Raw genomic sequence first — 23,381 nt, 5'->3', positions numbered from 1 at the left:
GCGGGGAAGGCGGCCTGATCTCCGTTGATGTCACCGTGGTCAGACTTGGGCCTTCTCGCTCACAACTGGGTTCGCTGAAGGCAGCCTCTGCGCTCCGTGAATATTAGAGTGGCAGATTATTGTGAATAAAAGTGTCGACACGTCTAAAAAAAAAACACTTGAGATTAGGGCCGTCATAATTATTACAATATTCTTCAATCGCGATTATTTTTCATATTCGTGATTATTTTTCATATTCGCGATTACCGTGAATTATTTATTTTATCCATAAAGCATAAAACAACTCAGAATCTGATGTCATTGTGCTGCAGCCTCGCTCTCGTCTTAAGGCGGGATAATAACATGGAGGCTGAAGAGCGATCCGTCCTGCCAAGACGGCCGATTAAAACAGTGGCCGTCTTCTTCAAAAGCCGTCTAAAATGCGGAGCTGTCGGTGTGTGTGTGTCTGTGTGTGTGCACACACCGAGTCAACAGGCTGCAGACTGCGAGGGAGGGGGCGCGTGAGGGAGATTCCTGAATGCAGGCGCGGCACGTTACAGAACCATCAGTGCGCAGCGAGTGCAGAGCAGAGAGGGGATTTTAACCCGAGTGAACATGTAAAAAAAAAAAAAAAATGTGAAGCTTTTACTTCTCTCTGAACTTTCTCTAAAGGTGTGATTCTGCCATTACCGTCCTGTTCACACCATGTGCGCGTCGTATGCTGAATTTATGAGATCATGAGATGAAATAAACGGTCAAATAGCTTTAAAAACATATTTTAAAAAATGGGAATATATGAATGAACTGAGCCACAAAAAAAAAAACCCTGACATGGAGAAGCTGTGGCGATGGTCAGATGCACAGACCACAGAAATCAGGTGAGAACTCTGAACTTTAACAGCTGTTACTTTCCAAAGGTATTTATTTGTTCAATATGGGCTTAATGCAGTGTTTAAGCACAAAACGTGACTGATGAGGAGAAACAATTTCAGAAATGCAACAGAAACAACCACAATTCAGAAAAAGTTGGGACTGTATGTAAAATGAAAATAAAAATAAAAATGTTGCACCATTCCCAGTTTCTCCACTCACAGAAGCCAAACATTCTTCCAGAGTTGTGTAATTATACTACAATAGTAGAATATAAAGAAGGGGAAAAAAAGAAAAAATATATAGACAATATATTCGTCAATCGCAATTATTTCTCTGACAATTAATCGTCTCCATAAATTCCTAATCGTGACAGCCTACTTGAGATCAGAGCGCAAAATGCTTGAGGATTTTCGAAATGCTGTGTTTTTTGTATCGATTTTCTATTGCGATAATTGGGTTTTGCGCAAAACCAGAGGTAACAGAATTATAATATTATTTTGGTTGGTAGTATGCTGCAGGATTTTGTAAATATAAAAAGGGTGCCACGGCTCAAAAAAGGTTGAAAATCACTGCTTTAAACAATCTCAATCTGGCTGCTAATTCATGCAATAAAAATACAAACATATGTGCATGTGCAGTGTGTCATCACCTTAAGCAGCATGGAGATCATGGAAATCACAGCATCCAGATAGTCCTGTACTTGGCCTTGAGTCTTTAACAGAGTGGAGCGATGCAAGAGCAGTTTCAATTCCTGCAACCAACCAAGTCGAAATGTAGTCAGTTTAAAAGTAATGTGAAAACTACTATTACTACAGCTTACGTAAGGATTAAACAACGAGAAGCCGTGCATTATATGGTTTGAATGCACGATGCAGTCTAAAACACCATCACTCCGCTTATACCATGATCTCACACAGTGAGCTAACACACAAATATTTAAGTTAACTTTATTCGTGTTTTCTTCTTTCCCGTCTTCAATCTTGTCCAGTTCATCTGATGTTAAATCTTTATGCTGTTGCTTTTGCTATTCTTGTCGTTTGCACTCCCCCTCTTCCCATTCCTCAAACATTTTATTTTGGCCAAAAATATTAAAATTCACTTGGAAATCCATGTTTTATCATTTTGTCATTCACCTGTCAAAACACAGCTGATCTGCGCCAACTGATTTGCGCATTGCTATGGTGACAACCAGAACAGAGTGATATTACAGTGACTTAACTCGCCGAACTAAGTGTGCGTATACACTAAAATAATGCATGCCAGTTAGACATGGAATTCCCACTGACCATGGTATAAATTTGTGAAATGCACTTTTCAAGAAAAGTTTTGTAATCAGGCTTCCTTGAACAAAGAAGAACAATATATTTTACACAAAACAATAGAGATCAAGTTAGTACGCAATTACTGGCTGATGACTTGAAACTAGATACTAAAACTGCTATTGTTATCCCTGTACTGGCTCTCTGAAGAATACAGAATTACTCAAAGATACTGCTGTAATCTTTGATTTAATGCTGAAAATAGTCTAATTGTGGAATTAATTACTTACTGAGCTTAATTTCTATGACTGCAATAGTTATTACTTAAAAACAAGCTTATCTATTCCTTCAGGCTTTTAATGAGTTTAGAATAGATTAGTCTAACCTAGCAGAACACAGCAGGTCACATAACATTCAATTGAACATACAAGCCACAGTAGGCCTATCATAGGTCATCCTAGCCAAAGTAGATAAACTATGGTCATGTGACTTCTTATCCACTCATATTTCGGCTTGGATACCGTATCTTCCGGACAATAAGATGTGCTTTTTTTTTTCTTTTTTAACTTTCTTTTGTTTTGTACCTCTTCATGACTCATTTTTGGACAAATAGGACATATAGTCTGAAATATATGGTATTTAACCCCCTACCACCCGCCTCATTTTGGCTTGTCAGTATCTCACAAATAAAAAGTGAAATTTCCCATCAATGGGATATACAGGCTTAGAAGGGGTTAAATGGGAAACTACATCTAAAACACTGAATATAGTTGAGGTCTGAAAACACTGACATTGACTGAGCTACACACTGTTGAGCATAGTGGAAAAACATCAGGTGACCTCAGTCGTGGGCTCCCACAAAAATTCAGTCTTTTGTCATTACCCATAATGCAATGTGGCATAGCACTACTGTGCATGCATGTGAAACTGTTGGAATAGTCTGGACTGTGTTTCTTTTTGTGGACATTTTAAAGCTAATATTACAAGATCTTTCTGGAATATGACTATACAAAGATCACCAAAACTTAAAAGGACTGTCAGCAAGGGCTACAACAAATGATCCTTTTCAGATTTCATTAATCAAGAAAATAAGTGACTGATTAAGCAATTAGTTGTTTAGTTCAAAATTGTCAGACAATTGTAAAAAATGTTAATCAATGGCTTTACAGAGACTGCAATGATGCCTTCAAATGTCTTGTTTTGTCCACACTGAAGAAATATTCAGTTTACAGCCAGAAAGGAGTAAAGACACTCAAAAAAATAATAAAGCAGAAAATATTCACATTTAAGATAACAAAATGTGAGAATTTTGATTTTTGTAAATGACTCAAACTAATTAATTATCAAAACAGTTGTCAACTAATTTAATAGTCAATTAATCATCAATTAATTGTTGCAGTTCCATTGTCATACAAGCAACTTAGGGTAAAGAAAACAGTCCCAATCCAGTTTCCAACGATTTTCCAAGCACGCACTGTGGTGAGTGTTGTATTGCATTATAAGTAACAGCAAAACAGCGAATACTTCGACATTTTCAGCATGCAAATACATTGTAAAGCAGTCAGAGTGTATTTCTAAACACGCGTGTCTCATCTTTGTCCAGCAGTGTGGTTTACTGAGTGGAATTTGGGGAAGGGTTTGCTCCTATGTCTTAGTGGGATTGATTTGTGGATAATTTGTTTGTCTGTCTGATCTGCATGCCAGTGATTTCACATTCTCAGAGATAACTCATGTTCCTCTGTTGTTTATGTTTTTATTAATTTAAAGGGGAACATTACACAGTGAGAAATGCAATACTTTCCTATAAGAAACATACCAAAGAGCTGATATTCCACACTTTTTACACTAGTCCCGCAAGTACATACCTTTATCGGACATTTGAACTTTGCGCTCTCCCAAGTGCCCCTGGGCCACCATCTTTGTAGAATATCTGGGTAGTTTCTGCTCGGTGCTGACGTCTTTGACAAAAGACTGTACATACGCACCAATGTCCACTGCTGGATTTACAATTTTGTACATGGCCCATGTCAAACAAGCGTTACTTCCGTACATTAATTGAAGTCTCCGTTGCTGTGCTGCAAAACACAGGGCATGATGTGGGGTGTTTGTGGCCCGAGCTTGAATTCAAGGTCCGTTTTCGCGCGTGAAAAACAAGGACGTTACATACCCCCCGTTATGCTTACATAAACGTAACGTTACACACCGTCGGCATCAGCCTCCAGTTTCCGCATCTGCACCAAAGAATGTTGTTCAGGCGCCAAGTTTCTGTCTCAACATCTTAGCCATTCCAGACTTGAATCCAGTCATCCATGCTCCTGGCTGGAATAGATTCCGGATCTACCAGAGGAGACTTGTTTATAGCGGCTGCAGTGGTGCCCCCCTCCCCACTTTCTTCGATCTGCTAATTCCTGTTTGTGGCGGCTGACGTGGCACCCACTTCCCTGCTGCCTTCTGCCTGGTTATTTTTCCTCTTCTTCTTCTTTTTCTTCTTCTCGTCATCAGACCACCTCAGCTGGTGGCTCTATATGCTACGATATCTCGAGGATTGGGACAATCCTCTGTCTCAAACTCGGCTTCCATGGATTCCAGTGTTTTCCGCACAATCACAGACTGGACCAGTTCGATTTGTAACCATTCAGGCCTGCGCGCTACAAGAAGACTACAAAAAGATCAACCTCAACAAGTAGGAAACTGCAAAGACAACTCCACCAAAAAGTTTACTCTCGCAGCTCAGCGGTGTCGAAGAAAGACATACTGAAATGGTGCCTCAAACAAGAGAGACGACCCTCTGCCCCGTGACCTTTCCCACTTCTTTATTTGGTCACGCCAGCTCACGTACAGTCTTTCGTCAATGACGTCAGCCCCGAGCGGGAACTACCCGGATATTCTACAAAGATGGGGGCCCGGGGGCGCTCAGGAGAGCGTGAAGTTCAAAAGTCCGATAAAGTTATGTACTTGAAGGACTAGTGGAATATCAGCTCTTTGGTATGTTTCTTATAGGAAAGTATTGCATTTCTCACTGTGGAATGTTCCCCTTTAAAAGCACATTCAATTTACTCTGAGCAAGCAAATGTGCTATATAAATGAAATTGTTTTTGTATGACACAGAATGATAAAGAAAAGAAGAAAAGATCTGAAGACAAATCCAACTCTACATTTAACAAACTCTTTCCTGAAGTAAGGAGCAACTTTACACCATCGTTCACTTTTAGTGTTATTGTGTACACAGTTAAATAGATGAAGGCAATCCTATAATCTCCCGCGAGGTGTGCAGAGGTCACATGGACACACACTTGCCTTTTGTGCAGCTGAAGAGTCCTGTGCCAGTGTGTCGCTGTCGTACATGGACTCCAGGGCCTTCAGGGCGCACTGCGGCCGCCCCAGCTGCTGCTGCAGGGTAGCTAGAGAAAGCCGGGCCTCCAGATGCTGTGGAGCCAATTCCACCACCTTTGTGTAGGCATCTGCTGCTGCCTCCATGTGGCCCAGTGCCTTCAGACACTCTGGGACACAGAAATGATGGACAGAAGCAAAGAGAGAATTCAACTGAGATACTGTACCATGCACTGAGAGCTTTCTTAATTGTTCTGAATGTCGATTAAACAAAAAAAGCCAGACAAATTAAACCATTGTTTTTGTTTAAAATCAGTATTGATCCAAATAGCCACACTTCACACATTCCCAAGAGAGCTGCAATGATTAATTGAATAATGAATTAATCAAAGCTTTTCTGGCAATTACTTAAAAAAATTAAAATTAAAATGTCCAATTTCTCCGATTTCAGCTTCTTAAATTTTATTATTTGCTGGATACATTCCTCTTCCCTGACAGCAAACTGAATATCTTTGGGTTGTGGACAAAAGAAGACATTTGAGGACATTATCTTGGGCTTTAGGAAACACTGAATAATATTTTTCACCATTTTCTGACATTAAATGGACCAAAGAACGATTGGATTACAACAGTAAATAGTCAAGATGAACTGATAATGAAGATAATTGTTAGCTGCAGTCTTATGAAATATGTGAGAATTTAATTTCTTTCTTTTTGTGTCAAGCTGTATACAAGATTTTCTTCCATTTTCCCCCTATGACTGCCTTTTTAAGATTTCGATAATGAGCTGGATTTCCAACATGTATACCTATTTTCCAATTCTGCTCGCACTATCAGTCTGTAACCTTGACCAAGACACTTAATCTGCATTGTCCTAGTCCAACCATCTGAAGAAGGGTATACGCCTTGGCTGGGGAAGTAACCTGTGCTGGACTGGTGTTCAGTCCAGAAGGAGTCACAGACTCATCTGCTTCATGCGACAGACACCGAAGCCAAGTACCGACACCAACAGGTCTCAGGGCTTATACAGGACTAACTTCTTCTTGTAAAATAAATACCTTTTAATGACAAAATATATTCATGCAAGGTTTTTGTATGTATGTTTATGTTTTACTGGTAAATTAACCAAATGATAATCAACTAATCAGAAAAAAAAAAAGAACAGGTCTCAGGGCTTATACAGGACTAACGTCTTGTAAAATAAATACCTTTTAATGACAAAATATTTTAATGCAAGGTTTTTGTATGTATGTTTATGTTTTACTGGTAAATTAACCAAATGATAATCAACTAATCAGAAAAAAAAAATCAATAGACTATTTTTTTTTGTACATTAATTAAAGGGAGGAGGAGGCAGCGCGACTCAACTGCTACAGCTTTCCGTTTCCCCCCGAGCTCGCGGCTGTGCGGGATACTGCTGCGGCCACCCCAGACTCACATTGCCTCAATTCAGATGACGGACTGTCTTAAAGTTTAGTGTACATAAACAATCAAATGTATATGTATGGTTGTTTGAATTCTGATGTGTGAATTCTGATTTATAAAACAGTTCACAGGATTCATGCCAAACATATGCAAACAGAGTAAAATCAAACCTATAAAACCATATGTACATACACCTGCAAGCAAAATCTTTATATATCACAGATGACTTTTAATTGTACACACGTGCACCTTAGGGATGTGGAGATTAATCGATACGAATCGGTATCTAGATGCAAACGGACGCGATGCGAGTGTATCGATTCATTCAGTGTGTATTAATTCAATTGTCATCTGAAATCATGATGCATCGGTCGCTGTGTGCTTGCATCGATTTTTTTTTTCCGAGGCACAATGAATGCACCATCACTGGCATTTGGAGATATTTTGGCTTTTTTTTTGTTTAAGATTGGAAACTTGACAAGACGCAGGTCATTTGGAAAGAATCCCGTAGCCGCCGCTGCGCCACTCAGCAAGACTGGCAAGAAAGTATCTCAAATTACTTTTGCCAAGGCAGTATTCTGTCAATGAGTGACTCACTTTAAGTCACTCAATGAGAGTGATGACATTTTACTGTTTAGTGCAGTGTTTCAGTTCTGACAGTGTCATCAAACAGGTTCCACATATGAGGGAACTAATTCTTGTTCCTTAATGTTGCATATGGTAAATTTGCTGCTTATAAGGAGTAAAACAAATCATCTGCCTCTATTAGAATCAGAAGAAGAAGAATACTACAGTACCATACTGAACTGCAGCTTCTTATTTTCTATTCGCATCGTATCACATCAAATCACATTGTGAGTAACTGATTTGCCGTGAAATACATATCAAATTGCATCGAATCAGGAACAGGGCTGAATCGTATTGCATCGTATCATCTGTATCATCATGTATCGTAAGATGTACCGTATCGCTGGTAGTGTGACAAATTGTTGTCAATGATGAGATTCACATGCCTCGTGCACCTGCCTCACACACCCACACTGAAATGCTCAATGCAAAGCACCGCATGAATATTCAAGCATACACATAAATACGGAAGGATGTACTTATCATGGAAACCGGGAGGAAGAGCACATGGGGGGGGGGGGGGGGGCCTAGTGGCAGCACTTGGTGGCGATGATCACTCCTCAGGTGGTTTTGTGTCCAACCATTCAGTCATGGTGTCGCATGGTGCTTCCTCATTTTGACACAACAATCACTTATATACACTTTAACTACACTCATCTTTGACATCTAATTTTTGATGTTGATATACCGCAATATTTTTTAAATATTTGCTATAATATAGCAAAGTACTTCAAAGACTGTGGATTCATTCATTCATTTATATGTGCACAGAAGCATTCATATTCTGCACTTAAAGTAAGTACACACACAAAATTACTGCCAGATTTATGACATGTGCATAACAACCAATTCTGTTCTCGCCACAATCATTGTAAACTGACAGGTGTGTGCCCATGGGGCTGCAATGTTGCATACATCTCTATTTATTGATACAAGGACTTCAGTCTGGTGTTTCATGATGACAGTACTGTGTGGAATGAAGGTGAAAGAAGTTGAGTTGTGAAAAAGATCCAGCCCAAAAAGGTTATTAAAAAAACAAAAACAAAAAACAAAGCAGATAAACTTCACAACAACAGAAACTGAAGTAACTCTGTTGGACCTGGCAGCCAGAAACTGCACACTGGTCTACCATGTACTCTGCAATAAATGTAAAAATAAAAACCTGACATGGTGACTACTGAATGCTCTGTCCCTTGAGGTTCAAACTGCTTTGACAGATAATTGTCAAAGCAGTTTTTTTTTTGTTGAAAAAAAAAGAAAAAAAAAAACAGAACAGAAATGAAAGAATGATGATCCACCAAAATCAGTCACCCAGAGGTAATTTATTCAAGAATTATTAAGATGAAGTTTGAAAATGCTTGTGTCTTCTGTGATTAATGAGTGCAATTCAATCAGAACATATTTAAATGAAAATAATATTGCTGCTTGCAAAGGCAAATTAATTTGGGCAAACAACATAATTTTATATCTCTTGCAGGTCCTTTAATATGCTACCAATTAATTAAAATAAACTGTAGATGCATAATTTAATGGCAGTAGAAATTGTTGGGAGCAACTGATCAATTATCAGCAAATAAACTGAGGAAAGCCAAAACTGTTTCTGTGCAGTATGAACATTATTATATACTCCATTGTAAACTCACTCCTAAAACGTGTGACAGGGACTTGGGTTTATAGTTATTTATTACATTTAGTCAATCCATTGGGAATCCGATTTACTTTAATCATATTAATTCAAGTAACTTACGGATTAGGCCTTTTTAAAAGCACAGAGTGTTAACATGCTGTCCATTTACCTAAAAAGGTGTGTTTTTATATTTTCTAGGACAGCTGGGCTGTCATCATTTGTGCGTATGCATGGTATGAGAAGGTTCTAAATGTGTTTGCAGGGTATGAACGAATGTAGGTATGAACATATTGATACAACCCCTGGCAAAAATTATGGAATCACCGGCCTCGGAGGATGTTCATTCAGTTGTTTAATTTTGTAGAAAAAAAGCAGATCACAGACATGACACAAAACTAAAGTCATTTCAAATGGCAACTTTCTGGCTTTAAGAAACACTATAAGAAATCAGGAAAAATAATTGTGGCAGTCAGTAATGGTTACTTTTTTAGACCAAGCAGAGGGAAAAAAATATGGACTCACTCAATTCTGAGGAATAAATTATGGAATCACCCTGTAAATTTTCATCCCCAAAACTAACACCTGCATCAAATCAGATCTGCATCTAAAAAGGAGTGATCACACCTTGGAGAGCTGTTGCACCAAGTGGACTGACATGAATCATGGCTCCAACACGAGATATGTCAATTGAAACAAAGGAGAGGATTATCAAACTCTTAAAAGAGGGTAAATCATCACGCAATGTTGCAAAAGATGTTGGTTGTTCACAGTCAGCTGTGTCTAAACTCTGGACCAAATACAAACAACATGGGAAGGTTGTTAAAGGCAAACATACTGGTAGACCAAGGAAGACATCAAAGCGTCAAGACAGAAAACTTAAAGCAATATGTCTCAAAAATCGAAAATGCACAACAAAACAAATGAGGAACAAATGGGAGGAAACTGGAGTCAACGTCTGTGACCGAACTGTAAGAAACCGCCTAAAGGAAATGGGATTTACATACAGAAAAGCTAAACGAAAGCTGTCATTAACACTTAAACAGAAAAAAACAAGGTTACAATGGGCTAAGGAAAACCAATCGTGGACTGTGGATGACTGGATGAAAGTCATATTCAGTGATGAATCTCGAATCTGCATTGGGCAAGGTGATGATGCTGGAACTTTTGTTTGGTGCCGTTCCAATGAGATTCATAAAGATGACTGCCTGAAGAGAACATGTAAATTTCCACAGTCATCGATGATATGGGGCTGCATATCAGGTAAAGGCACTGGGGAGATGGCTGTCATTACATCATCAATAAATGCACAAGTTTACGTTGATATTTTGGACACTTTTCTTATCCCATCAACTGAAAGGATGTTTGGGGATGATGAAATCATTTTTCAAGATGATAATGCATCTTGCCATAGAGCAAAAACTGTGAAAACATTCCTTGCAAAAAGACATATAGGGTCAATGTCATGGCCTGCAAATAGTCCGGATCTTAATCCAATTGAAAATCTTTGGTGGAAGTTGAAGAAAATGGTCCATGACAAGGCTCCAACCTGCTAAGCTGATCTGGCAACAGCAATCAGAGAAAGTTGGAGCCAGACTGATGAAGAGTACTGTTTGTCACTCATTAAGTCCATGCCTCAGAGACTGCAAGCTGTTAGAAAAGCCAGAGGTGGTGCAACAAAATACTAGTGATGTGTTGGAGCATTCTTTTGTTTTTCATGATTCCATAATTTTTTCCTCAGAATTGAGTGATTACATATTTTTTTCCCTCTGCTTGATCTAAAAGAGTAACCGTTACTGACTGCCACAATTTTTTTTCTTGATTTCTTATAGTGTTTCTTAAAGCCAGAAAGTTGCCATTTGAAATGACTTTAGTTTTGTGTCATGTCTGTGATCTGCTTTTTTTCTACAAACTTAAACAACTGAATGAACATCCTCCGAGGCCGGTGATTCCATAATTTTTGCCAGGGGTTGTAAATCTTAGATTTGTGCCTCAAACATTCCAGTTTAAGCAGTTTAAGCACACACATGCATACATACAGTTTGTGAATGAGGCCCATTTTGAATATTATTCTTCATTTATTGTTGCTTTCTATCAAAATATGAACACTTTCCTTGTTCATTTTTGTAGTATTTTTGTTACATTGTATACTGTAAGACCACTGAATATTATTAATATCATAACTGTCCAGCTTGGTTTGAAGCATAAACATTTGCAATAGGCTGCTGTTACATTCTCAATGCGCATGCTCAGTAGTGTGTTAATCTCACATGACAAAGCATGAGCTCCCACCTCTGCTGTCGGCATGGGGGTTGTGAACTGCCAAGCACGTAGAGTATTGGCTTGCGCAGCTTATTCCACAGGGCGCTGTTGTACTATGATCCCCCACAATCCAAAAAAGTGCTAAAACAGGAAGAAATGGTTTAATCCATCTTGCCTCCTAATAGGCTGGTTTATAAAGTGCAGAATTGACAATCCGCCTCAAAATGAAAGTAAACTGCGTCCTCGGCCAAAAGTTCAGCTGCTTACAAAAATATTATTGACTGTATTGTTAAACCTTTCAAGTATATGTGTAACTTGTCATTAATGACTGGGAAATTTCCTTTCAGAATGAAATATGCTCAAGTGATACCGGTGTTTAAATCTGGTGACAAACATGTCTTTTCAAATTATAGGCCAATCTCACTTTTACCACAATTTTCAAAAATTTTGGGAAAGCTATTTGTAAAGAGGTTAAATGATTTCATAACTAAACATCACATACTTAGCAAACCAATATGGTTTCCAAAAAAAAAAAAAAAAAAAAAAAAAAAAAAACTGCACTACTTCACTGGCTGTAATTTTATTGAACAGACTACAAATGCAATTGAAAATGAGCAATATTCTGTCGGGGTTTTCTGATTTACAGAAAGCATTTAATACTATAGACCATACAGTGGTATTGGAAAAACAGAGGTATGGTATCAGGGGATTGGCACATGATTGGATAGTTAGCTATTTATACAATAGGTATCAGTGCGTATATATTGGTGGAACAAACTCTGAATTCATGAAAATTATTGTGGGGTGCCCCAGGGTTCAGTTCTGTGGCCATTGTTGTTTCTTTTATATATTAATGACATATGTCAGGGGTGGCCAAGTTCGGTCCTCGAGAGCCACACTCAATATACTCTTAGTTGTCTCCCTGCTCCAACACACCTGAATCCAATGAAAGACTTGTTAGCAGACTTTTAATGAGTCTTTCATTGGATTCAGGTGTGTTGGAGCAGGGAGACAACTAAGAGTGTCAGGAGTGTGGCTCTCGAGGACCGAACTTGGCCACCCCTGACATATGTTAATTTCCAGGTCCGTCAGTTGTATGTTGTTTGCTGATGATATGATGATGTTTTGTAGTGGGGATCATTTGGGACAGACCTTGGGCGTGATAACTGTCTTGACAATATTAAAGTACTTGGTACTTTAGTAGGCTTTAAAAGACATGAATAATAATACAAGAATAATAAAATTGCTTGCTATAGTCCCCCTCTGGCTGCCACCTTATCGTGGTGGGGGAGTTTGTGTACCCGGATGATCCTAGTAGCTATGTTGTCGGGGGCTTTGTGCTCCCTGTAGGGTCTCCCAAGGCAAACAGGTCCTAGGTGACAGGTCAGACTAAAGGCAGCTCAGAACCTCCATGACCAGTGAAAGATCAAGGACCGAGATGTCGCCTGGTATGGCGGAGTCGGGGTCCCACCCTGGAGCCAGGCCTGGGGTTGGGGCTCGCGCGCGAGCACCTGGTGATCGGGCCTTAGCCCATGGGGCCCGGCCGGGCTCAGCCCGAAGGAGTAACGTAGGCCCGCCCTCCTGTGGGTTCACCACCTGCAGAGGGGGCCATGGGGGTCGGGTGCAGAGAGGATTGGGTGGAGGTCGAGGGCGGGTGGCCTGGCGGCCCGGTCCATGCTCACAGCCCCTGGCTGTTGGGACGTGGAATGTCACCTCGCTGGGGGGCAAGGAGCCTGCATGGGCTCTGGTACCCAACTCCTGGAGAGGGGCTGGACGCTTCATTTTTCTGGCGTTGCCCACGGGGAGAGGCGGAGAGCTGGGGTTGCATTGCTTATTGCTCCCCAGCTCAGTCGCCATGTGTTGGAGTTCACTCCGGTGAACGAGAGGGTCGCATCCCTACGCCTTCAGGTCGGGGACAGGTCTCTCACCATTGTCTCGGCTTACGGGCCGAGCAGCAGTGCAGAGTACCCGACCTTCCTGAAGTCCCTGGGAGGGGTACTAGATAGCGCTCCGACTGGAGACTCCATTGTTCTCCTGGGGGATTTCAACACCCACGTGGGCGGCGATAGTGAGACCTGGAGGGGGGTGATCGGGAAGCACGGCCTCCCTGATCTGAACCCGAGTGGTGTTCAGTTGTTGGACTTCTGTGCTAGTCACAGTTTGTCCATCACGAACACCATGTTCGAGCACAAGGGTCTTCATAAGTGCACGTGGCACCAGGACACCCTGAGCCGGAGGTCGATGATCGACTTTGTAGTCGTATCATCTGACCTTCGGCCACGTGTCTCGGACACTCGAGTAAAGAGAGGGGCAGAGCTGTCGATCGATCACCACCTGGTGGTGAGCTGGATCGGCTGGGAGGGGAGGAAGCCAGTCAGACCTGGCAGGCCCAAACGTATCGTGAGGGTCTGCTGGGAACAACTGGCGGAACCCTCTGTCAGGGAGGTCTTCAACTCCCACCTACGGGAGAGCTTCTCCCAGATACCGGGGGAGGTTGGAGACACGGAGTCCGAGTGGACCATGTTCTCCACCTCCATTGCTGATGCGGCCGCTCGTAGCTGTGGTTGCAAGGTCTCTGGTGCCTGTCGCGGCGGCAATCCACGAACCCGGTGGTGGCCACTGGAAGTAAGGGATGCCGTCAAGCTGAAGAAGGAGTCCTACTTATCTTTGTTGGTAGGTGGGACCCCAGAGGCAGCTGACAGGTACCGGCAGGCCAAGCGTGCCGCAGCCCGTGCGGTCGCAGAGACAAAAACTCGGGTCTGGGAGGAGTTCGGGGAGGCTATGGAAGAGGACTATGGGTCGGCCTCGAAGAGATTCTGGCAAACCGTCCGACGCCTCAGGAGGTGGAAGCAGCTCTCCACCGTCACTGTTTACGGTGTGGGTGGGGAGCTGTTGACTCTGACTGGGGATGTTGTTGGACGGTGGAAGGAGTACTTCAAGGATCTCCTCAATCCCATCGTCACGTCTTCCGAAGAGGGGGCAGAGACTGGGGACCCAGAGGCGGACTCATCCATTACCCAGGCAGAAGTCACCGAGGTGGTTGCAAAGCTCCTTGGTGGCAAGGCTCCTGGGGTGGATGAAATCCTTCCTGAGTACTTTAAGTCTCTGGATGTTGTGGGACTGTCTTGGCTGACACGCCTCTGCAACACTGCGTGGCGATCGGGGACAGTGCCTCTGGATTGGCAGACCGAGGTGGTGGTCCCTCTGTTTAAGAAGGGGGACCGGAGGGTGTGTTCCAACTATAGGGGGATCACACTCCTCAGCCTCCCCGGTAAGGTCTATTCCAGAGTACTGGAGAGGAGAATTCGACCGATGGTCGAACCTCGGATTCAGGAGGAGCAGTGTGGTTTTCGTCCTGGTCGCAGCACACTGGACCAGCTCTACACGCTCCATCGGGTGCTCGAGGGTTCATGGGAGTTCGCCCAACCAGTCCACATGTGTTTTGTGGATCTGGAGAAGGCATTCGACCGTGTCCCTCGGGGCACCCTGTGGGGAGTGCTCCAGGAGTATGGGGTCCGGGGTCCTTTGCTAAGGGCTATCCGGTCCCTGTACGACCGCAGCAGGAGCTTGGTTCGCATTGCCGGTAGTAAGTCAAACCTGTTTCCAGTGCACGTTGGCCTCCGCCAGGGCAGCCCTTTGTCACCGGTTCTGTTCATTACCTTTATGGACAGAATTTCTACGCGCAGCCAGGGTGTAGAGGGGGTCTGGTTTGGGAACCACAGAATCTCATCTCTGCTGTTTGCGGACGATGTGGTTCTGTTGGCTTCGTCAAATCAGGACCTTCAGCGTGCACTGGGGCGGTTTGCAGCCGAGTGTGAGGCGTCTGGGATGAAAATCAGCACCTCCAAATCCGTGGCCATGGTTCTCGACCGGAAAAAGGTGCTTTGCCCTCTTCAGGTCGGTGGAGTGTCCTTGCCTCAAGTGGAGGAGTTTAAGTATCTCGGGGTCTTGTTCACGAGTGAGGGACGGATGGAGCGTGAGATCGATAGACGGATCGGTGCAGCATCTGCAGTGATGCGGTCGCTGTATCGGACCGTTGTGGTGAAGAGAGAGCTGAGTAGGGGGGCAAAGCTCTCGATTTACCGATCGATCTACGTTCCGATCCTCACCTATGGTCATGAGATTTGGCTCATGACCGAAAGAACGAGATCACGGATACAAGCGGCCGAGATGAGTTTCCTCCGCAGGGTGGCTGGGCGCTCCCTTAGAGATAGGGTGAGGAGCTCGGTCACTCGGGAGGAGCTCGGAGTCGAGCCGCTGCTCCTCCACATCGAAAGGAGTCAGTTGAGGTGGCTCGGGCATCTTTTCCGGATGCCCCCTGGACGCCTCGCTGGAGAGGTGTTCCGGGCACGTCCCATTGGGAGGAGGCCCCGGGGAAGACCCAGGACACGCTGGAAGGATTACATCTCTCGGCTGGCTTGGGAATGCCTTGGGGTTCCCCCGGAGGAGCTGGGGGAGGTGTGTGTGGATCGGGAGGTCTGGGCGGCTTTGCTTGAGCTGCTGCCCCCGCGACACGACTCCAGATAAAGCGGAAGAAAATGGATGGATGGGCTTGCTATAGTTTGAAGACTTAGGTTTATAGATTTTGTTGTTGCTTTTGGGATTGTGTGTCATGTGCCATTGTTTGTCTGGTTGTGTTTTGTAAATTTGAGTTCACTGATTCATTTTGCATGCTTTTTTGGTATCTGTCATCGTGTGTGTGTGTGTGTGTGTGTGTGTACATGTAGGTATTAATTCCAATTAAGTTGGGTCATTGTGTAAAATGTAAATAAAAGAATACAATGATTTGCAAATCCTCTTCAACCTATACTAAACTTTCAACCTATACTAAATTGAATACACCACAAATATTTAATATTTAACATATTTAATGTTCAAACTGATAAACTTTATTGTTTTTGTGCAAATATTTGCTGTATCGGCCCTGAAGCTCATTGGGCTGATGCTTTTTCTCGGATACCATAGCATGAAGCAGATGAGAGTCTATGACTCTCCCTAGATAGGATCTCAGTCCGCTGTAGGCTACATCACCACCTAAAGTCTGGTATTCATTGACAGCTGGGTGGAACCTGAAGCGCAGACCTGGTTGAACCCTAGTGTACATGTTAATAATCCAACTACTATCCCACAGAGCTATCTGATCTGATTATCTCTTATCCGATTGAAGAAAAAAAAAAAATCCTGCATCAACATGCACAGACATTCTATACAATCCCTGCAACTAATATACACCTTGCTGTTGCGTTTTCACTCCTCTTGTCATTTTACACAATGAGTTATACAGTTTTCTCAGTTGCTTCTCTCCTGTTATTTGTTACTGCATGTTCTGTGAATCTCGTTTTGTGACTTCTGCTGTGTCTTGACTGAATGATCACAGCAGATGGCCACCGCGCTGAGCTTGGTCTGTTCGAGGTTTGCCCCTGAACACATGAAAAGAGCTTTTCTTGACTGCCATCGTGGTTGCTCATAGGGTAGATAAGGTCTAGACATTACATGTGTAGAGCATTTTGAGATGAATCATGCTGTGATTTTGCGCAATATAAATAAAATGAACTGAAATCACATAGGGGTGAATGCTGGTGTGGGTCACACTGAGCCGTGATGACACACAACTGATCCTCTGTACTCGTCCATTTAGAGAAGCACCCCAAACCAACTGTATTCAATATACTAGGTTGTCTGACTTGCAGTTTGTCTTACCTGCCTGTCGGAGCCAAATAACAGCCAGGTTGTACTTTTCAGATATGACGAGAGAGGAGAGCAAAGGCAGAGCAGACAAGTACTCGCCCTCGTCCATGTAAGCTTCACCTACGTCCAGGTACAAGTCACCAATATCCTCTGCACTCTGCTCCATCAGCGATGTCACCAATACCTGAGTATGAGACATAAAACTGTGTGAAAAGCTACTTTCAATACCCCCACCCCTGGGGAAAAAAAATATAACGCAATGCTGAATAACCTCGGCCATATGAGCATTGTGTTATTTCTAATTTGCAGTTGTTAAGTTAATTATTACGATCCTATTGTCTTACGTACAATTTGTACAAGTTCAAATCAAATCACCATTTGTTCACGTGCAAATCAAGGAATATTTGTAGATCCCTTTCTGTGCATTTGCACATATTAATATTAATAAGACAAGGACTCATGCTGTACACAGAGAGATGGATGGATGGTCAGGTCTTCATAATACCCGATGGTCATATGTTGACCTTGGTTAAAAATAATAAGACTGTGGGAAAAAAATCCTACACTATCTGATTTATCTCGATAACACTTTATCAAAGTCATGAAATGTACGTTTACCTCTACAGGTGCGTACATATGGAGGTGGATGAGACAGACAATTAACTTAGCCCTGAGGTCCACTGGGACACTGTCTGGTATTTGCACCGCCTTGATTTTTCCTGGAGACACAGAAACACAGTGCAAACAGTCACTTTAATTTTCCTCTCATGGTTAATAATTTGAGGACAGTTTTGTACAACTTGAGGAAATTCTTCTGTTTGACACTATTATTCCTTCATCCACTGGAGTAAAGCGTATCCCTGGATAAATATAACAGAGTCTTGTTTGTTGTCTTTTTAACTACCATATTAAACGGTTCCGTTTTCCTGCTTGGTGAAGGACAAATATGATTTCAAAGAGAAGAATTTTCTGTACATCTGGAATCCATGAAGAGGCACACTGCACACTTACAGAAGAGCGACCTGTGCGTGAGTGGCTCACACACACACACACACACACACACACACACACACACACACACACACACACACACACACACACACACACACACACACACACACACACACACACACACACACACACACACACACACACACATTTACAGCTGTCAAAAATATGTTGACTGTCGGTTGTGTTGTACTACTGGACAGACTATACAGAATAACTAAAGACAGTGAACAAGCAGCAGTTTTTGTGGCTGTTCATTTTATAAGACAAACGTGTTAGGGTTTAAAAGAACCCTAAAGGTAATAAAATCTCAATTTATTGCACCTCAGAGTATTTTAAAACACAAAGGTGACATTATTACAGCATAGCCCCCGTTATGTTCCCATTAATGGCACCAGATTCCAGCAGGCATGAAGCATAAAATGCCTATTTTCTTCAGATTTTCATTTACTTTTCCCACGAGCAGTTCTGTTTACAAAACTGCAGATGTGGAATGAAAACAGATCAGTTTTAATGTGGCGACAACAGATTTTCGATCCACACTTACAGCAAACAGAAACCCACCCGGTTCCTCTGTCGCCATGTCCTCCTGCACCTTCAACACTGCAGCCTCCTCATTTTTCTCATCTTCCTGTTCAGTCTTCACCTCCTGTGCAGTGGAGTCTGAAGTGGGTTCAGCTCTGACCAAAACTATACCTGAAAACTGGACCAAGACCTACAAAAACACACACAGGGAGATGATCTTTCATCCCTGCTGTCACTGAGAGCCAAAGTGTCAAAAAAAACTATACGTATCTTGCATTTCTGACACTTTTTTTTCCCACGGTGTTCACAAAGTAACCAAAAAAAAAAAACAAAAAAAAAACAAAACTGAAAATTAAAAGATATCTATCTCATCAAAATCATTCATTAAAAAAAAACAAAAACAACAACAACAACAATAACAACAACATCATCATACAACAAAGCTCTCTTCACCTTCTGGCCTGCTTTCTTCAAGTTGAAGGCCAAATTTTAGGCAGTCTGTGTGCCTGGCACAGAAACACTTATCCTTCATCCTGAACTTTTTAAAGTAGCATAATTAGTGCAGCGTCTTAAAGCCTATAACTTGCACTTTTTTTCTTCTTTGCATTGTTTGGGTAGTCGTGCGACGCATATTTTGAAATATACTGCATAATTATCTGTGGCCACAAGTGACAACTGAATGCTGCTCCTGTTCACAGATGGGACTGAGCAGGAGAAACTGGGTCTTACACACTGAGCCTCGACTCGGCACTCGACTTGTCTCCACTTTGTGGGACAGCTGCAGCGGAGGAAGACGGCTAACTGAAGGCAAGTCTAACTGTACCATCAGTCATTTTTAAAAGTTTATTTACATTTAGTGAAGTAAATGTTTTCAATACTGGTTGTTTGACTGTCAGCTAGATTATGCAAAAACTACCATGCTACCTGGGTGAAAGCATGGTGAACACCCCAAAATTAGGCCCCTGAGGGCTCAAAAATGAAAACTACAGTAGATGCAAGTGTAACATATCAAATCAAAGTTGTTGATTTGTGGATATCAGACATGTATGTAGAAATGTAAATCAAAAGTCTGAATCAATGTGTTGAAATGTCAATATTCTAAACAGACTTTTATTTAAAATAATTCTGTGAAAGCCATTTTTGTTGACACATAAAACAATAGGCTGACTGTTATCACACCTACTTTTCTAACTTAACATTATGTCTAACATATATATAAAATTTATCATAAAATGTGTCGGGTATCATATTTTTGGAACTGATGCTTGAATGTTATGTCCCAGTCACACGGCACTTAATGAAGGGCAACGAAACAAGAAATCTGGACTTTCATTGGCATCATTTAACCTTTGCTCAGCTTCGTTCCTGCAGCGGTCACTTCATCTGGATTTTTAAACTATTGAAAAATTTTAACGAAGGGCAACGAAAACTTCAATTCATCCGTATTTCATTTTGCTGTCATTCTTGATGTTTTTTTTTTTATTGTTTGCTTAGTTTTTGTAACATTAATGTTTAGTTTGACTTCGTTTGACCATCTGAATGTTTTCACACAGTACAGAAGCCGTTTTGGAGTGCTGCTGCTGCGTTCATGTACCGTCGGAAATTACAGGGCAAACTCAGCCTGTTTGCTTGTTTTTTTTATCTGGGTGGAGGGGTCAGTTTCAATGGGCTCAGGCACCTTATATAGGCTAAAATTAATCTTTTGTGTGGATACAATGAATTATTTTGCCACAAGCAACTGCTGAATTTGAAACAACAAAAAAAGTTGTGTGATTTCCGATGGTATTTGAATGCAGCGGCAGCTCCTGCATGCACTTATTTTTTATTAAATATAACAATATGAGTGTAGGAATGAAAATCCAGCCCTTATGTACATGTGGCAACAGGTAGATGATTCAAAAGATTATATAAAGAGCTGTTCTGGAAGGCAGAATTCACATTGTGGATCAGTGACCAGCTGTGGAAATAACCGCACATGGGGAGTCGATGCGCGTTCACACGGAATGATCAGTTTACTGGTCTGATATATTCAATCATCTTTACACTTTATACAGTGGTCCTTCGCTATAATGCAGTTCACCTTTCACGGCCTTTAGTGCAATTTTACATGCTTCTTTTTTTTTTTTTTAACAGCGCATTGTGTTCTGCGTCCTTATCAGAAGGGCTGGTCGTGGCACTGGTCGGCATCACCGTGATTGCTCTCGCTGCCTCCGATGCACTTACTGAGTCTGCAAGCTTGGTAAGCTTGCCGCAGCGGGCCACTCACACCGCCCCTTTCTGCTGTGCGGAGCTGCAGACAACTCTGGCAACAGGTCCACAGACTAAGCTCACTGTTTTGATGCGGAGCGCTCCGGCTGCAAGGATAGACTTCTTGCGGAAAAATCCACAGCGCCCGCTGCATGGTCTCGGTAACCGCAGACGCAGAGATCCGTGTCCATGACTTGGATTCTTTGTGGGTTCCGCATCCGTACCCCTGGAGGCAGTGAGCGAAGGGAAAGCACGCGCATTGTGTTCTGCGTGTGTCTGTTTATAATCTTCTTGCCCAGAAGAAAAAAAGAGAGTGTTTACACAAGAGAGAAAAGTGAGAAAATGTTAATGCCTGTTTGAGAAAAGTGCATAAAGTGTGTAGTGAGGGGTTTTACAGCCTTAAAACATCTATAATAATTGTAAAAAAATAATGCTGACAACTTTGCGATTTTACCTATTGCGGGTTATTTTTAGAATGTAACTCCCACAATAAACGAGGGACCACTGTATTTATTCCCCCTTTTGACAGTTTTCTGTTATAAATCAATATATATAGCTTAGTAACGTAATACAGTGATACAGCAGTCACCACGGCACACCAGCGTTTTTTTTTTTTTTTTTTATTGGAGCAAGACGCAGCGCGCAGTGTGTCGTCAGACAGTGAGGATTCTGATGATGAAGGAGATGATCCCTCTTTTGTTCTGGACAAGGAACCAGAGCAGGTGGGTCCACCGACGTGCGCACAGATCTCCACAGGTTCTGTTTGCAGCTTCTCCAGGACTCAGGCATTATGAGCTCTGTCCCAGCGCCGAGTCCTGGAATTCAGAGATGCAGATACACGCGTTTTGTTTAAAGCGTTGAGATCAATGTTAGCTTCGGTTTCATTTAGTTCCTCTTTCGTCCCTTTTATGCTCTTGCTTCACAGGTTGTTCGGTGATAAAGCTCTTTCGTCCACCTTTACTCAACGAATTGTGACTTTTTAACTTTTTTCCCTTCATTCAGAAATCGTTGTGTGCCGTGTGACTGGGCCATTAGTCTGGAGTCACATTTAGTCACACTTCATTTTGACAATGGACGACATATGTTTAGACCTACACTCCTGTGTATTTGTACAAAATAGGAGTAGTTTTCAAAGACTAACATAAGGAGGAAGAATTTATATATATATATATATATATATATATATATATATAGACACACACACAAACACACACACACGAGGTCTGTGAGAAAAGTATCCGACCTTTTTATTTTTTCAAAAACCATATGGATTTGAATCACGTGTGATTGCATCAGCCAAGCTTGAACCTTCGTGCGCATGCGTGAGTTTTTTCACGCCTGTCGGTTGCATCATTCGCCTGTGAGCAGGCTTTGTGTGAGCACTGGTCCACCCCTCTCGTTTTTTTTATTGTGAATAAATGTCTGAACGATTTGGAGCTTTGCTGCATCAATTTTTTTCCAGAAACTGTGAGAGACCTCCAGGTGGACACCATTCGGAAAATTAATATGGCTTTCAGGGACGATTTAGTGGGGATTACACAGATTAAGGAGTGTTACTGCCGCTTCAAGGATGGCCCACAGCGTCTGAGAGCGCGCCGCGCTCTGAGCGCCGATCGACAAGCTCACACCCCGCTGAAACAACCAGATCATTTCCAACGTGAAGGCTTTGTTGATCCGGGACGTCGTCTGACTTTCACAAAAAGGCAGAAGGCGTGGACATTAGCACTTTTTCGGCACATTCCACTGTTACAGGAGTTTTTTTCATGGAAAGAAAAGAGGAAGGACGCGCCACGGAGCCGTTCATTACGCGGCACAAAACCACCTCCGTGTTGGTCTCTCAGGACGGCTTTCAGGTGGATTTCAGATGGCTGTCGGTTGCTTTTCAGTCGTGTGATTATCCGAGAAATTGAGCATGAGCTGGACATGCCCCAACATGTCCTGTGAGGCTTCATCACGGCGTTGCTTTGTGCCATGCGGCTCCACAGCGACGCACGGAACTCCTCTGCACGTCTGTCTCAATGTGCCGATAAAGTGCTGATGTCCACGTCTTTTCACAATTCCTGTGCTAGTCAAACGACAAACCAGATCAAGACAGCATCCAGTTTAGAAATGAACGGCCCATTCCACTGTTACAGGAGTTTTTGTCACGGAAAGAGGAGCGGAGTTCCATGCGTCGCGGTGGAGCTCCATGGCGCAAAGCAACGCCGTGATGAAGCCTCAAAGGACATGTTGGGGCATGTCCAGCTCATGCTCAATTTCTCGGATAATCACGCGACTGAAAAGCAACTGACAGCCGCCTAAAATACACCTGAAAGCCGTCCTGAGAGACCAACACGGAGGTGGTTTTGTGCCGCGTAATGAACGGCTCTGTGGCGCATCCCTCCACTTTTCTTTCCATGAAAAAAACTCCTGTAACAGTGGAATGTACCGAAAAAGTGCTGATGTCCACGCCTTCTGCCTTTTTGTGAAAGTCAGACGACGTCCCGGATCAACAAAGCCTTCACGTTGGAAATGATCTGGTTGTTTCAGCGGGG

At 42.5% G+C, this 23,381-nt stretch overlaps 1 protein-coding gene across 3 annotated transcripts in view; it reads right to left on the bottom strand.

Annotated features, from left to right (window-relative positions):
- Positions 1 to 23,381, bottom strand: part of gtf3c3 (general transcription factor IIIC, polypeptide 3) — an 84,406-nt gene that overhangs the window by 28,569 nt on the left and 32,456 nt on the right. For all 3 annotated transcript variants that reach the window (XR_004561779.1, XM_034174315.1, XM_034174326.1), the window contains exons 8-12: positions 18,640 to 18,790; positions 17,686 to 17,786; positions 17,080 to 17,251; positions 5,409 to 5,611; positions 1,502 to 1,603 (exon numbers count right to left, since the gene is read on the bottom strand). Coding sequence is in view for 2 of the 3 variants with exons in the window: in XM_034174315.1 (XP_034030206.1) it covers positions 1,502 to 1,603; positions 5,409 to 5,611; positions 17,080 to 17,251; positions 17,686 to 17,786; positions 18,640 to 18,790 (729 nt within the window). In the remaining variant the exon portion in view is untranslated. The remainder of the gene's footprint in view (positions 1 to 1,501; positions 1,604 to 5,408; positions 5,612 to 17,079; positions 17,252 to 17,685; positions 17,787 to 18,639; positions 18,791 to 23,381) is intronic.

This window comes from Thalassophryne amazonica, chromosome 1, assembly GCF_902500255.1.
Source record: "Thalassophryne amazonica chromosome 1, fThaAma1.1, whole genome shotgun sequence".
Taxonomy (NCBI): Eukaryota; Metazoa; Chordata; class Actinopteri; order Batrachoidiformes; family Batrachoididae; genus Thalassophryne; species Thalassophryne amazonica.
The sequence above is the reverse complement of the archived record's forward strand: the minus strand, read 5'-3'. Positions and strand labels throughout refer to the sequence as shown.